The sequence below is a fragment of the Copadichromis virginalis genome, linkage group LG18 (genome assembly GCF_057382275.1).
Source record: "Copadichromis virginalis isolate Kocher_CV1m ecotype Utaka linkage group LG18, C_Virginalis_male_GT1.1, whole genome shotgun sequence".
Lineage (NCBI taxonomy): Eukaryota > Metazoa > Chordata > Actinopteri > Cichliformes > Cichlidae > Copadichromis > Copadichromis virginalis.
In genome coordinates, this window is record NC_140635.1 from 10,368,697 (window position 1) to 10,386,138 (window position 17,442).

The following is a 17,442-nucleotide window of genomic DNA, read 5'->3' on the forward strand; positions in this document are numbered from 1 at the left end:
AAAAAAAAAAAAAAAAGCGCGTCCATGCTCACAGGTGTACACACGGGTGATCACACCCACAAACTACACCCTTTTTGGCTCCTACCTCAAAGCACACTGTGTTCTGTTGATCTTATGTGCTGCACAATAATGTTTAATATTTAGTATTTACTGTCATATTCCCATATATCATTGTGATGTTGTTTATTCTATTACTCTTGTTCTCTTCTGCTTGTTTTCTTTTTTCTTTCTCAGCAGGTCCAGGTGATCGATATATGCATTTTTTTTTCTTTTTTTTTTTTCTGCCCATTCTGTTGGTTTTTGTCTTTTGCCCTTCTCCCCCGTCCCTCTTCTCAGCTGTTTCTCTTTCCCTCTTTCTTTCTCCCCTTCTTTCCCCCAGTCAAGTCTGTCCCGTATTCAGCAAGTGAAAATAACATAAACAATAAAAGGTGAATCAAATGGACCATTACGGCAAGGCTGGGATGGTCAATTTGGTAAAGTAAATCCATTGGGCATCTTTCTTTGCCTTTAGACAACAATTCTGATGGCAAAAGAGCCAAACGGGACAGGCAAAATAAAATAAAATAAAATAAAATAGACTTCAAATCCTCCACCGTAACCAGTTCTGAGAATTTCAGGCCCTTCTTTATTTACTTCCAGGAAAAACAGACAAATTTAAAAGTTTTTGTCTGATTCTGTTCTTACTCTGTGGAGAAACATTTATCAAATATATAAAAGCAAAAGCCTTCCTGATACACGTGTATGCGCAGACGTAAGAGGGAACCAGGAGGGGAAAGTTCTATATAGAAAGAATCCAACAGGAAAGTTTGAAGACAAACAGCAATGATGTGTGCACAATTTGCAAAGCTAATAACAAAACATAACGCATAATTATGTACAGGTATACCTTATGTAGTTACTATCAGGCACATTTATAAAGAGCAGATCATCATAATGTAATAAAGATTAAAAAACAGTTGTAGATCTCAAGGGTTTCCTTACCTAAATGGGGAAGAAGGTTTTAATTCTATCATATGCTATAGACCATTCAAAGCCAATCTTTGAAACAAGAAGGGGAAAAAAAACTAAAAAAAATTTAAGTTTTAGAATTAATACAAGGGAGGTATGCAGGTTGTACTCTTCAGTGTTCTCCTGGATTATTCTTATTTAGACGAGTTAAGGACGACTTTATTTAATAAAACGTCTGTTAAAAATCCAGACATGTTTTTGTGCACTGACAGAATGAAAAGGTTGTTTATTAACTGGATGCCTTTATATCTAAACCCTGGAGAAGACATCAGACTGGATTATTTATTTAGCAGTTGTGAGTTATGGTGCTTTTCCAACACCATTTAATTTTCTTCTTTTTCTTTTCTTCTTTCTTCTGCTATTTGTGTCTTATAAGCTCTTTCATACTGGACTTATTTTCTGTGCATGAAACAATAATAAAATCAAATCTATCATTTTCAACTTTTGCTCTCTTGAATGCTAACAGCACTTCAGTGTTTCAGTTTCAAGCTAACATATGCGCTAACATGGGATGTGCTTGTGTCTGCGTGTCAGTCAGTGTTACTGAAGCAGCTTGAGGCCATGCAGTAACTTCATTCTCCTCTTCCTCTGAGCATAGCCACATAGCGGGGGTCAGGTAACAAAACGCCATGAGCCTTCCACCAGAGTCAGAGCATACAGCTTGGCCCCGACACGATACAACAGGATCTGTTTACGCTGAAGGAAGGAATACAAGACCTACCACAGTGCGTATGCATAGTACAATATGCAGTACTTCCCTTTGCAACTACGATCAACCATATGTGCAAATTCAGCATCTCAAGATGTGTTCTATTATAAAACTGGTGTCAGTCTCTATTTGTCAAGGCTACAATAAGCACATTCACTGTGCAGCACAGCAGTGTAATTTAGAACACATGTGTGAGTCCGGGAGCATCTCTAACAGTGTATTCTTTCTTCAGATAGCCCATGTCTATCACCCCACATTTACATGTAACTGACCATATCATGCAAATTCATACATAATCATTTGCAGAGATGAACTGGCTCATCAGTGGCTGAAGTGTTGATGTATATCTGTATAAATGAAAGTTCATGTAGATTGACATTAGCACATCATTAGGCAGATTATGTGTGTATAAAATGTTAAAAACTTATCGAACAGAAAACGCAGTCTGTGATATGACTAAATTTACACTGCATTAAGCAGCAGAGGGCAAATTTTATTGCAACATGTGCAACACGTGTTGCAAGAAAACAGGAGTTGTAGTTTTCATAACATTACTAGTTCAAAATTACTTAATTCATAATTTAGTAATCTCCATGTTAGGGGTTAGAACAAGGCTAATAAACTCCTGTTAAAACCTTTTGTTACAGAAATACAGACAAAAAGAAATCTATGTCTGAATGCCTGGAGATCTGAGACTGACAGAAGCAAAAAGCTTTATTAGTTAAAAGAAGCTTTTAACTTCTCTTATTCACTCACATTTATAGAAGCACTTTTTTCTACGCCTGTTTTCTATCTAGCACTCACACCCCGGTGAACAACTTGGGGTTCAGTAGTTGTCCAAAGATACTTTGAAGCAGTCAGGGATCAAACCACCAACTTTCAAATTAGTAGATGACCTGTTCTACCTCCCGAGCAACAACTACCCCATTGTATTTATTATTTAAATTACCCCAAAAAAAAAACACACATGAGAAGCAAAAAGCAACTTGCAATGTTGGAGAATACTGTTCAGTATTCAGAATGACTTGAGAAAAATCAAAGCTACTTGGTAACAAGGGGCCCTTTACTATAACATAAACGCCACCAAGGGTTCTGTTTCTGCCTCAGTTTATTCTTTTGTAATTTGGAGGATAAGACCTGATTTTCTGTGCAACTCATCCTTTCATTCAGACTCAGATATGTCATGTGTCTATTGGACATTTTCTGTGACTAAAATTGGGCTATGTGAATTTAAATAACATTAATCACAAAGATATCCAAACGTTTACCTTCCCTGGAAAGCTTGATTAGTTGCCTGTATCAAATTCTCCCTCCCGCTTACTCACACAGAGGCCAAGGGTTACACATAAATAAGGACATTCAGTTCTCTTGGTTTTCCACAATTACAGGCTTGTGCACTTCTGTGTTGTGCTCATGGATTACGTGGTGTTCACTTGAAAATAACAAGAACGCACACAAGCCACACTAACACAAAAAGAATTATAGCATAGGTGCCCCAGTGCTCGACCTTTCATTAGCAGCCACGCTTTGATCTCACATATTAGTGTGCACAGAAGCTTCAGGGTGAAATTGTGTGTTTGTGCATATGTTCTCCTACCTCTGTGAGAGCATGAAGCTGGCCCTCATGGACACAAACTCCTTTAAACCTAGAAGACAGATGCAATGAAAAATGTTGTTGTTAAAACATGTTTTATAAGCACCATTTCAAAGATTAATTGAAGATATGTGTAATAATTTGACTTGATAAAAGAAAAATGTGGTTGAGACACTGACAGACAAATGTTCTTATCTTTGCAAGCCACAAACACAGTTTCTAACTAGTTCAATAACTTGCTAGAAGAAGTTGTCTGCTCCCTTATCACAGGAGGTGTTTTACACTAGATACCCTTCCTCATACAACCCCAAAGGGCATTTGTGCTTCCAGCTGGAATCAAAGTAACAGCCTTTTGCTTGCCAAGAAAATGTGTTAACCATTACACTATAGAATCACTTGCTATGTAGTGTGTATAAAAAATAGATTAAAATACTTTGTGACCTTTTCTGTTATGAGTGAAGAGAAGAAAGCAGCAACAACAGTTGAGAAAAGATTAAAATTCCAATAGGCAAGACCGGACCGGTGATTACTGTCAGACAGTCTCATAACAGCAGGATAATAACAGCTCAGCTGCTTCACCTGCATTCCTTCCATTTCTCCCTCTGCCTTTCCTGCAAATTTTAATATAGTAATAAACAAAACCACAATCACGCTAACACCCTTTCTGTTGTGTCAGTGTTTCATAATCACACTGACAAATTCAATTTCTGATATTAAACTAAATAACTAAATAATTAAATCTACCACAATGACAAACACTTTAATCAAGGATAAACACAGCCTCAACTTATCATGTCAGATCATTCTTCCTCAATTTTGGATGACTTTTTATTCATCTGTATTTATAAAATAAATTGAGCCCAGAGAGGGCTGTGTACCCCTTCACTTGAAATCTAATGGTGTGTGTGTGTGTGTGTGTGTGTGTGTGTGTGTGTGTGTGTGTGTGTGTCCAGAGCAACACATGAACCAACTGTTCACAAACTCAGTTGAGGACCTCATAATTCTGAAGTAAACGAAAAGGTCAACTCTGTGGGCCCTTATTGGACTTTAGCTAACAATGACCCCCTCAGTGCAAGCTTGTTAGCACACAGACACACAAACCATGAAGCACGCTTAACAAAGATGGCATTGTAAACGATGTGTGCTTGTGTGTCCGTGAACACACAAAGATATTTATGCATATGTGTGCATGGCCGTAAACACACACTCCCCCACACACATGCCCAAAGTAGAATGTGAAATATTTACTACAAAGACAAAATAACAAACCTATTTTATAGCAAAACAGTTGTTCTAATTGAAATAACATCTCATATTCAACATTTTATTAAGTGTACCCACTTTCCATACTTTCCTGCAGTAAAATTAAAGTTAAACACCTTTGCATTTTACCACAGATGTCATTTGAAGAGGTTTAAATATGGATAAGATCTGCATTTAAGAACCATAAAACAAATACAATCTGAAGAACTAAAATATACTATTCATATTTTTTAGATGTGGAAAACTAAAACTTTTCTTGGACAGCAGCCATTGGTTATATAATTCCACAAGCACATTTGATTTTATACACCTTAAAGGACATGTACATCCAAAACACTAATACCTGTGTAAGATTCTTCTGGCAGCTGCAAAGAAAACTGTAACAACTGACTAACTGAAAGACTGGGAAAAATCATGATTATGCAAAGTTATACATACATAAGTAACTTTAACTATTAACAGAGGCAGCCTTGCTCAAATCCACAGGCTTCACATATTTATGTATCTTTTTTAGATCTTTACTAGCTTCCAGTTTTGTTTTGGCCTTTGTCCATTTATGTCAATGTTCTTAATGTTTAAACAAAGCAAAACAAAATAAAGTCATGAAAAGTGGCATTACACTACAGAAACAGAAGACTTTTAAGGACATTAGAGAAATTAGTCAGCAAGACAGCAGCGTAATTATGGATTCAAAGTTGAAAGTGGCCAAAGATTATGTGCATTTAACTTCAACAGGAAGTTAGATCTTAAAGAAAATGGAACTTAAAGTCAATTTCATCATGATGCCTAGGTTCTGACCAAGTTGCAACCTGTGGCGCTGAAAAGTGAAGCCCAAAAACAAATTCCAAAAATCAGAGTTCCTTAAATGGCAAATTGAGGCTGCAAAAGTAAGTCAAGTCCTCTAGAATCCCATGTTAAAACTTTGCAACTAAAACAGGCTTTGCTACATGTATCCAATTTTCCCTTTCACAAGAACAGCACAGAGTGAAAAAAAGCTACTTTCAGCTGCTCACTTATTCACAGGGGATCACATTTGTTTTGGCAGACTTTAACATCAGATGCCTTCTTCTGATGCAACCCCAAAGACATTTGTGTCTCCTCCTAGAATCGAACTGGGAACTTTTCACTTGTTAAGCAAACATGTAAACTACTGCACTATGTAGCCAATTTTTTGTGTATATCTCACCCCTTTGAATTTTATTAAGGCTTAAAGTTAATATACTATTAGGACAGTATCCACTTTATTTCTACATTACTTGGTGCTATTTAGCAGGTATCTCTGGCTAAGCGAGGCACTTGTTAAGTCTATCAATGCATCATGCTTACCTGTGTTACTATTTATTTAGTACTAGGTCCAAAAAGAAGAAGAAAAGCAAAACTGTGACTGCACTTTTAAAACGGTTTGACATTGATTTCTATTTTAATTCTGAAAAATGTTAAATGGAGACAACACAAATCAGCAAGGACCACAAATGTCACCAACTTTTTGACACTTTGCCAATCATACAGCAGATAACTGAAAAGAAAATGTTCATGACTGTATACAGCTTCTGCCTTTCCCCTTCCCTGTGACAGAGAGGGCCCTCCTTGCTTCTTGCCTCCAGGCATCTGGTGAAACCCTAACAGGAGTTGGCAGCTTAGAAAATCCATTGCTAATAGGCTCTATGTTTGACACAGTTTCAAACCAACCCCAAAGGAAACAGGTCACAACCACAAGCACATGAGCAAATGACAGAAGAGATGTGGTGGTGAAGGGGGTGGAAGACTATAAATATATTTTGTTTATCATCACACAGGCAGGTGTTAGTAGAAATTATTTTCTGCACACAGTCATTTGTGCTGAATATCATCTAGAGTTTCTGAAATCGTTACTAAGAATGAGTTTCTTAAAATCTGCACCATAACGTAATAATTATCTGGAACAAAATAATGATTTTGCTTGCTTTGTTTTAAAAGTTAAATTAATGCAGGTTTTAGAAGCAACCAACATTTTAAATTAAGATTCAATTAACAAAGGTTATTTATTTATTTATTTATTTTTAAGAGCCCTGGCTGGAAAATAAATTACTCTTATTCGATTACTAACCTGAGTATGTTTGGATGATTAAGCCGGTTCATTAGCTGGACTTCTCTCAACATATTAGCCCTGTTACTGCTGAGCTTGTTCATCTTCAGAGCCATAACTTGGTCTGAAGCTCGATGACGTACCTGGAAAAAAGTCAAATGAAAATGTGTTCAGTTACAGTCAAATACAACCAAACACTGTCTCATCCTTCATATCTAGGGCAGATTAACTATGACTGCATAATGCCTAAAATGAGCACAACAGTTAAGGCCTTGAACAGCTTGCAACCAAGCTCTTCTGCAATTATAACCCAAAAAAATATTAAATCTGGTTCTTCAGGCAAGAAAACAGAGGAAGCCAAAAAAACAAAGGGCAGGACATAAAAGAGAAGTGAAATGAGGTCAGTCAATGCTGACCAGCCATGACAAAGGAAACAGTCAGGTCAGTGCTCCACAATCAATTTTATATGATTCTGCGTCAGGATTTAGTTTCCATTGATTTGTTACATAGTTGTGGCATCACACTCAATCCCTCCATGGCTGGCTGGAGACTATCCCAGCACGGCAAACCTAACAGGTCATTGGATTGTGACAACTTTAAAACATTTCCCGTTGAAGCTTTGAAACAGTACAGTACACTTTTTTTTTAAACAATCTACTAGCATTTATTTTTCATTGACTGCAATTGACTAGCAAGAGGTGCTATGTTGGTAGCATGTTTAAATTTAAATGCCTAAAAGTCAAAACCAAGAAAGTTGAATCAAAATTTAGAAGCAAATATTTCTTAATCAACATCAAATGTAACACGAAATAGAGACGTGTATGCAGATTTTGATTTTGTTTGTTTTTATCCCAAATTTAAAGATATACTTTGGAGCCATTGCAAATACAAACACACACACATACACACACTTTCTAAAATATTAGCAGTTCAATTTGCTTAATATATTTAATATCTACTGAAGGAAACACAGATTATTTTACAGATTCCTGTGGTTACTATTAAAGGTAGAAAGCCCCAATGTGCCTGTCTAGACGTCAGGAGAACCAATTGACTAAGACACTGTATGCAAATCTATCTACCTGCACATGCAAACTCTTTCCTCCCATCAGAAGCATTTAAAAAGCTTTTAAGAAAGTAATTTCAAAAGCCTAAATTAATCCTGTATCTACGGAAAGATGAGCTTCAGTACATAAGGCAACTATTCAAATATCATAAGCTCCAGATGAGGTGTTAACTGTGGAAAATTATTCATAGACGCATGCAAACCAGACCTGCTAACTGGCACGTTAGTATAGCAGTTATGCTATCATTCATTCTGCAGCAACTTAAACCAACACTTCAAAGATCATTTTAAACTGCACAGTGAATAAAAGGTTTCAGTGCTGCCAGTGTTACTGTATGGGCCATTGTGCATTCTTTGTTTGGTAAAGCATGAACCATTACAAGAACAAAGGTTCACCTGTCACATATGTTGGTTTGTTTTGGACACTTACTCAATACTGGATGCTGGATAAACATGGTTTGTTAGTAAAAGAGTTTTGGTCACTTTTAGTCGTGCATTCCTTTTTTAAAAACTGCTACATTTGATTAGATTCAATAAAGACTGGGGGAGGGGGGTATACATTCCCAAAAACGCTCTTATATTCACTATAAATAAATAAATAAATAAATAAATAAATAAATAAATAAATAAATAAATAAATAAAGGGCAAATTTATGTCATCTTATAGCAGCTATCTTCCATTACACAGCCACTGTGATATCCCATCAGTAGGATGGGAACTTAACAACACAGGCAAAAATCAATGTGGATTATGCAGGCAACATTAACAATTAAAGGAAAGTATACAGAATAACACTAGTTCCTCTGCACTGCAAGTTCATTACTTAGTGCAAGATGATCACTATTATATACCGTGTATAAGCAGAACTTCAAAAAATATAATGAACTTGAATTTAGTCTGTGAGAGTTTTCTGTATCGACTTCTCTCTGTGTCTCACACATGCACAAACAAAAATGTCTCTGTTCAAGTTCAAAGGAGTGGGCATGGCTAAAAGAGCCGACAGTCCCCACCACAGGACAGCAGAAACAACAGATGGCCACTCCTCTAAAGGCCTCCTCCCCCACATCCGTCCGACCCCCAATTCCTCACTCTTCACATCCCCCCCATCTGCAGTTATTCCTCATCCCCCCCTTTTTCTCCCCTCTGTGGGCTCCAGCAAATCATGCCCAAGTAATCATCAAGTCTGTAGGGGTAGCATTTTTCCCCCTCTCCCATCTTCCTCTCTAGTGTCTCCCCATTTTTCCACCTCGCCTTCTCAGATGGAAACCATAACCCTAGTGTCTGTCTCAAACCCTTTACCAAGCCCCTGCCACCCCAAAATAACTCAACCTCTAACCAATCCTTACACCCCCCCTCCTTTCAAACTCCTCTTCCTCTCCTCTGTAGCCCTCATCCTTGCCTTCCTTTGTACTCAGTAAACACCTAAAACCTCTTCTGAAGCACCACATCCCGTTCATCAGTCTTTCCACACCACCCCAGGATCCACCCGAATCTGTCCCTCCTCTTTAAACTCCTTCTTTTGCCTCAGCTCTGATCATTTTCTATAGCAGTATAGAAAACAAAGTGAGTAATGCTTATCTCACAGTGATTATGCTTGTTTCCCTTCAATGAAACACACCCCAAATGTCTCTAAAATCATTCATCAATGGTGTTTGCTTTGTTTATTTTTTGTTTTTTTAATCCACTCTTTAGCCCAGTTGCAGCACTGTGAGTTATGAATAACTTCCAGGGGTTTTACATCAATAACAATGGCATGTTTCTGAGAGCTGGCATACAAACTACACAATGGGTTAGAATAGTGCTGAATAACAGCACTTTCTACAAGCTTAATATGGCTAATAAAAACCAATTACAATATACCTAGATTCGCTCCAATACAAATCTTCTGGATTAGCTTGAGCTGTTCCTAACAACACACACGTCACTCAAACACCACTGGCTGTCAGACAACAACAGTATCATCAATCAGCCCACCCACGACACAATGGAAACCAAATGTCACAGCAGGTCATCTCCACTGGAGGTCTCATGTTGCATACAATCCAGTACATGGCCAATCCTCCTGCACTAAAGCCAAGTTGAAATTCCAATACACAAAAGCTAACAAGGAAAAATAAATTATAATAGTTTGTAGGGCTGGGCGATATGGCCTAAAATCCACATCACGGTATAATTTGAAAAACGTGCGGTAACGATATATATATATATTAGGGGTGCAACGATATTCGTATCGATATTGAACCGTTCGATACAGTGCTTTCGGTTCGGTACGCATATGTATTGAACAATACAACATTTGTAATTTATTTTATCAACTTTCCTTCTGACGATGCTGTCTGTGTTGAGCGCTCAGTGAATCTGTGTTCGACTACTCCGCCTAGGCTGCACTGTCGAGCGCAGATCCACTGAGCGCTCAACACAGACAGCATCGTCAGAAGGAAGAGCGCAGGGCACCTCCCCCACCCTCATTCAGATGTGGTGTTTGGAATTATTTTGGTTTTCATGTGGCGTATGACCCTGAAGGTAAGCGAGTCATGGACTAAAGTAAAACAGTATGTTGGATGTGCCACACAATGCTCAATTACATGGGTGGGAACTAGTGTGTTAGCGCAGTTAGCTCGTTAACGTGTTGGCCGTCTAGCCCCATGCACGGGGCGATCGGCGGTAGCTCGTTAACGGAGATTTGCCGTGTTGTGGCGTTAAGGTCATTTCAACGAGATTAACCTGAAAGCACTAGTGGGAACACAACGAATATGACTGCACATTTACGCCGACATCATCCTAGTGCAAAGACAAAAACAACAAGCATGCTACTAACTTTAGCCGAGTCATTTAGACAGCTGTTAGCACATGATTCTCCTTATGCTGCTGAGAATATAGCCCAGAAGAAGCGGATAGTATAGCTTTTATTTTGGAAAGAGACATTTCTCTGTAATAAACTCTCTTTTCCAAAGATGAGTGATTCCTCAATCAGATACAGGGCTTGCAATATCGCTAGCCCGACGTCCCGGAGCTAGCGATTTTTCCAGTCGGGCTATTGTAGGAAGAAAAATATATGTCAATGCTTTTGCATTCTTTCGGAAATGTAGCTGGGTAATTATGTCATTGGCATCGGTGAGCCACTGTCAATATGTGACATATTGAAATCGCGTTTGAATTTGCGCTTGTTTTTTTGCTTTCACTTTGCAATCGTGTGAACTGTGTATAGAGAGCGACAGCACTGATCTGTGAGTGATGATAATTTGTGCATCAATTCCTCTGACATCGTCTTATTAATCGTTAGCTTACTATGCAAACATGACAAGTGAAATCTCCCGCAGCAAGCTTAAACATGTGAGAGGTTGATCGCGCAGAGAATCGCTGAGCTTATGTGAGTGAGTGTGTAAAAGCATTTCAGTTCTGCTGAGCCAAATAAGACAGGTCAGGGTGAAGAAGTGACAGCCAAAGAAAAGCTTACCACAAAACGGAGAAGTTATGACAAATCAGACTATAAGGCAAAAAGAAAGTGCAGCTTTATGGTTTCATGGACAAAAGAATTTCTGTGGCTGCAATATGACGAGCTAAATAACCAGGGCTGCACATAAGTGGTCCGCAGGTGCGCATTCGCTGTCAAAATAAAAAACACGTACAAGGGTTAGGGTTAAATTTAAAAACTGTACTTTTGAGTTAAAATATATATTTATAATTTTAATAAATGACAAATTAAGAAGGCATGAACATTTTTTTTGTATCGAAAAAATATCGAACCGTGACACCAAAGTATCGAACCGAACCGAACCGTGAATTTTGTGTATCGTTGCACCCCTAATATATATATATATATATATCGTGATATATTATTTTCTTCTGTATAACGTATTTTCCACACTATAAGGCACACTTAAAATCCTTTAATTTTCTCAAAAATCGAGAGTGTGCCTTATGTATGAATTCTGGTTGTGCTTACTGACCTCGAACCGATTTTGACGTGCAGAAATCTGTTAAAAAATGTTTTAGTACAACTTTGGTAAGCCGCACTTCTTGATGGATTGTCAGAGCATTACGGCTGCCGTAGTGAGGAGCTTCGCGGAGTAATCTGGGTCCAAAACTCCTCTTCAGGTCCCAAAGTCAAATGAACACTGAGAGTTAAAAACAGTCTAAATTCTTTCATCTTTAATAAAATCATCAGCGTTGCTGCTTTACCAGGTGTAACAATTAAGTTTAACATCCAGGCATCCATGAAAACAGAATTTATTACATTTAACAGAATTAGAAGTTAACAGGAAGTTAGCTCGCTAGTTTCCAGCTAAACATGACATACCATGTTCTGACTGAGAGATTTTTGAAACTAATTAAAATGTACAGCTCTGCTACCATTTCCAACATAAATGAAGACAGAAAACTAAACAGCAGTGGCGTTTGCAGGGTTACTGAAGTTGGACTACCTGGTATATAATGATGTGCTACGTGATTGCTAGCAACACAGCTATGTTAGCATAACATTAGCACAGTGAAGCTGGAGGATGAACGCTAACTTTTTTTCCACTCGATAAAAGTTAACGTGAGGGATTCTGGTAGTCAGGGACAAATGCAATCGCATAGCAGGATGCTATACATGGGCCAAGCTTCAGTAAGGAGAACAACTGAGATTATTCATCCACAATACAAGGTTAGTTATTAATATACTGCAACAACATGGGAACAGAACAGCTGCGAGAGAATTCAACATTAATGAATCAATGTTACGGAAGTGGAGGAAGCGCAGTTTTTGGCTTTCCCCATATTTTAAAAGTGCTTCATCTCTTTGCTATGACTGTCGCCCGGCATCTTCCGGCGCCCCCCGTGTGCGGCAGCCTGTTACAGCAGCTCTGCTCAATCTGAGTTTCTTTCTTTCTTATCTTTTCTTCTCGTAATTTTTTATAACTAACGTATCAGTAATTAGATAACAAATTTCCCACGTGTGGGACTAATAAAGGTTATCTTATAATTTGCAGATGATAATGGTTGTAGCCGCTGCGATGCTTTCGACCAAAACAGGCACAGCTTGACGACATCATCAACATGCGCTATGGCGATAGAGCGGTATAGTCAAAATCTCTATCGTTGGCCAAATTTTTATTGTTTCTATCACCCACCCCTAACAGTTTGATAAATAGAGTGAAATAAAAGGGAGTCTTAACTTTCTTAATGAATAAGATAAACCCTTTACCCCAATGTTGTCACCTTTGTCTTCCATGTTACCCCTTTAAGAAACAAGAGATCGGTCTTTACTGTCTGTCTTAGAATAAACCCCGAACAAAGAATGCATCTGATGATATACTAAAACCAACAAAGTCAAACATTATTAGGCCATCATCATTTATTTCTAATTTATGCAATCGGGCTCTATTCCTAGATGAGCAGTCACACTGCTTATCTAAACCACAATGAGTCATGCAAAAATTTGTAACTGTCATGGTGGACTGATAATACAACAGACCAAAAAAAAAAGTTTCTTCTGCTGCAGCTTCATTTAGCAGAGCCTAATTAATAATGAGACTGAGTGCAATCGAATCACAAAATAAAACTATGTCAGGCACCAAGGGTGAAGAATTCAGCTGAGGTCAAATCTGACACTCTTGCTTGAGGTATGAAATGAGGCATGGTTATAAAATGAGAAGACAGTGAAAGAAAAGACTGAACTTGAGAAAAGAGTGAGGTAATATCTGATCTCTACACACCCTGAATACATCAGAGAAAAATCCTGAGCCAATCCACTCGCGGGAGAAGTCATCAAGGCGTGTAAGACAGGAGAAGGCACTGATGAGGGCTCGGTAGGATGATGGGGAAGACACCTGGAGAACACAGAAAAGGACATGTTTGATGAGCATGTTGCAGGACCATACCACAACTTTGTTTGGGCTGAAGAGGTTGTCAGAAACAGTTTCTGAAAAAAGCCACTAATCTATAGCTAAGTACAGACTAGACTGTACAGGTTATAATTATACTGTTGTCCAAGCTCTACACTGGCTTTACATTGAGTTGTAGAGTGCACACGAGTCCTGTATAGTGTATAACATGTAACAATTTTAAACTAAACTAAAAACCAACCTGCAAAGGTGGAGCCATTCCCATCTCACACACTCCTACCCCTCCGATATCATCTCTGTCCTCATTGAGGCATTCAGGTCGTGTAGGAAACCCAGCAATGGAGTTGCGTTTATTCCGTTCCATGGTGACGTGAATGACGGTGGTACCAGTGAGGGTATTATGGGGGTTTTTCTGTAATGTACCCGCATGACAAGTGGACTGGTTGGTTTTCGCGGAGCCGAGGGTTTCACGGCAGAACAGTATTTGCACAGTTTGTGTTGCGGGAGAAAATATATCACACACATAGACTTCTGTTTCTGAATCTGAACCCAAGAATTTTCCAAGTAATCCAAATCATCACTGCTTGTAACTGAGAACTTCACCCAAATAAGGATTTCACATGTTTGACAGAGGTATGTTGTATCCCTGGAGACCTGTAGAAAGAAAGAAAGAAGAAATTTAATGAGTAAGCTTCATGGCAGACTTTTTTTTTCTATGCTGCTGATTGAAGTAGCCATTGTAGCCAATGAGAGGTATAAGCAAATGCAAATTAAGGCTTTAACATTTATTCCCACTTTAAGTGAAACATAAAATGAACAGTAAGAAAAATTTTAAGTGTTTGAATGAGTTTAAGCAAAGTGTCCAAATGACAAAAATATTGTTTTCATAAAAAATATCTACTTATCTCCAGGTATCAGTCTACATTCTGATCATTTTTGCTGTTAAACTTCCGTCTTTGGATTTCCAGTGACTCACAAGCATGTTATCAAGCATGGTTTACTTCATCACTATTTTCAGGTGCCGAGACTTGGTGGCCCATAAATCCTCCATCTCAAGTCATCAGGCCTATTTAACAAAGATTTTTGTATATTTAAAATGGTCCTTTTGACATGATCTATCTATCTAACTATAAAGCAAGACCTTTTTGATGCAGTCATGTCACAAAAACAAAATGTCTAGAGAATGTCTGAGACTAAAAGACACATTTAAGACCTATGCAAACTGAATTTAAGTCAATTCAGTACTTTTACTACAACTTTTTGGTATTGAATGTGCCCTGAACATTTTATGGCTCCTTATTGACCAGCAGTCTTACACATAGTCCTAAACAATAAAGAAGGAGCAAGTTACAATTTCATGTTATTCTAAAGATATTTAAAAGCAAATGCAACTTTGGACTGGGTCCTGTCTCAGGAGGGACGAGACAAGCCAATATTACTCAACAGGCTCAAATGAAATGGCTGTAATAGGGGCCCATTGTCCAATTATGGGAGATTAGCCAAGGAATAGCTCAGGTCTTGGACCTTTCTGCCATCCAAAACAAAGTCAGCAGGGTACAAAGGGGAACAGGAAAGCACGTCTGCGGCTAAAGGTCTTTAAATGCCTGTAAACAATGTGGCTTTCATATCTTAAGAATACGTCAAGCTAGAGGAAGATTTCTTTAGCTGATAAAAACATGTTGAGCCACTCTATAAATCTTTCCCTATAAATGCTGAAGAGTACACAAAAAAATGCCTTCCTTCACCTAAGGTCATAAGCAGAAAATTTCCACTCACTGTACATTTCCACTGAAGACATATTTCAGATCCTATGTCTCAACAGTAAGTGAAAAATTGACCTGACGACTGAGCATCTTATGTGTGCTGAATAGAACATACACCTTTAAATAAGAACAGAGTTCAGTGAGAAATAATAACTTTCACGCAGTAAATTGCTTGTGACCTGTTAATGTTAATGTAATAATGAAAGAAGCATCCAATTATAAACTGTTTGCCAGCTGAATTTAAAGCTGGAGTTTGTTCCATTTATCCATGGAAGTCAGAAATTAAAATGATTTTGAGTTTGATTTTATGGATTGAATGTGTTCAGGTCAATAAAAATATTTCACAACCTCAAGTTTTGCCACTAGGGATTTTCTGCTTGCATATTTAAAGATGTCTGCATCTACATGACAATACAAAAAAATGATGTCAGGTGCAACAGGTAGCAATAATTCTAACTGTATATAAATGTTGGCCAATCATAAGGCTACAAACAATAACACGGGGCACAGTCTGACACAGGCGTAAACTTTTGATGTCGCAAAACAAGACTATTGTTTCCCTTGTCCACACAGAAAGGTACCGGATGACGATGTTGCACTTTCATTTTTCAATGTTCAATATTTTATTGCTACAATGGCAATAAAGATTCTGATTTCTGACTTGACATCTACTTTGCATATTGTTGACCATCACATTGATAGGCTGAGATAGTAGGTAGGTGTATCAGGGCCTAGTTCTCTTCAGATGTGTCTGAATGACTCTTTTTTTGTGGCTGCTTCTAAGTACACGTCATGCTCCACTTCTCTTGCCTACAAGTTCTTTATTGTTTCTGTTATACCTGTTGGCTCTTCTGCACATTTTTAAGCACATTTAGGAACATTTTTATAACTACTACCCAGCAAGTATGTCGCTGAAAGTAAGATTTTGTTGCACTGGCTCCCTGTTAACTTCAAAGTCCATTTCAGATTCTGGTATCAACTCTGCATTGACAAGCACCAGGGGATATCAGAGAACGTTAACATCAATATATCCCCATCAGGTGTCTGAGGTCGTGTGATCAGGGCCTGCTGACTGTGCATCAAACAAAGTAGACAGAGCTTTTGCAACAATTGCAGACTCTGGAACTCTCTCCGCCTGAGCCTGAGCTCTGTGGACTCATGATCTCATAAAAAAAAAAAGAAAGAAAAAAAGCTCAAAATATGAAAAAAGGCTCTGAACTAGTGAATGAACAAAAAGTGGACATCTAATGATGTCACTTTGGGTTTCAGGAAATTGTAAGGGGTATTTTTAACAACGACTTCATCCTTATTCTTATCCACTTTTGCTATTTTAGAAACGCTTGCATAATGTTGCGCCAATGTGGAAATTTGACTTCAACTTCTTCCCTGATGTAAGAACAGAAAGTAAACAAAGACTATGTGTTGTGTTTAAACGATTCCTTTAAGTATGGGTTCCAACAATGAGCTCATACGTAGAAGTCGGACTTCACATTATCGCTAATACTATAAATACTGTCATTATGTACTCTGGCCTTTCTGTGTTTGAGAGGAATAATGACAAAAGCTTAAAACAGGTGCAGTGTTTTAAATGAATATACTAAAGAGGCCCATTAAACCAAAGCAGAAATTCAAAAGTCAATGTTGGGCCCAGATGAGGTTTCATAAGATCCTAAAAACAGCAGTGACACTAGACTCTTAAGAGAGTTGCTGTACTCCTACTGGACAATTTCTGAGATCATTCTCTGTCCCAGCCACATCCTTAAAAGGCTTTTCATCCTCCTCTTTCTGTTTTTTTTCCCCCTAACAGCGACACCTCATTTTATGCCTTGCAGAAACAGTACAGCAGGAATAAAAGTGGCTGTGCCAAGAAAAATGCAAGCCACAAGTACCAGGCCCAAGCGTTCCTATCTAATTTCAGTGGGGTTTCCGTCCAAGACCAAGAACACAGATACATCACATCTATTCTGTATCTGAGTAGACAAGAATAGGTCAGCAAGTAGAACATAAATTCTCCCTATATTCATAACCGAGAAGCAACAAAGAAGAGCTTCTGCATTCACACACCCACATTAATGGTCAAAGCTGCCCTAACTGACTAAATAAAAACTTCCCATTCTCACAAACACTTCAGACATACACATGATA

General features: G+C 38.1%; 1 protein-coding gene across 3 annotated transcripts in view; it reads right to left on the minus strand.

Moving 5' to 3' along the window:
• tesk2 (testis associated actin remodelling kinase 2) overlaps positions 1-17,442 on the minus strand; it is a 35,681-nt gene that overhangs the window by 16,550 nt on the left and 1,689 nt on the right. For 2 of the 3 annotated variants that reach the window (XM_085437860.1, XM_085437861.1), the window contains 4 exons: positions 13,776-14,188; positions 13,406-13,519; positions 6,661-6,782; positions 3,315-3,363 (listed from right to left, as the gene is read on the minus strand). In XM_085437860.1, coding sequence (XP_085293986.1) covers positions 3,315-3,363; positions 6,661-6,782; positions 13,406-13,519; positions 13,776-13,898 — 408 coding nt within the window. In that variant the 5' untranslated portion in view covers positions 13,899-14,188. The remainder of the gene's footprint in view (positions 1-3,314; positions 3,364-6,660; positions 6,783-13,405; positions 13,520-13,775; positions 14,189-17,442) is intronic. The other variant, XM_085437862.1, reaches the window with a different exon arrangement.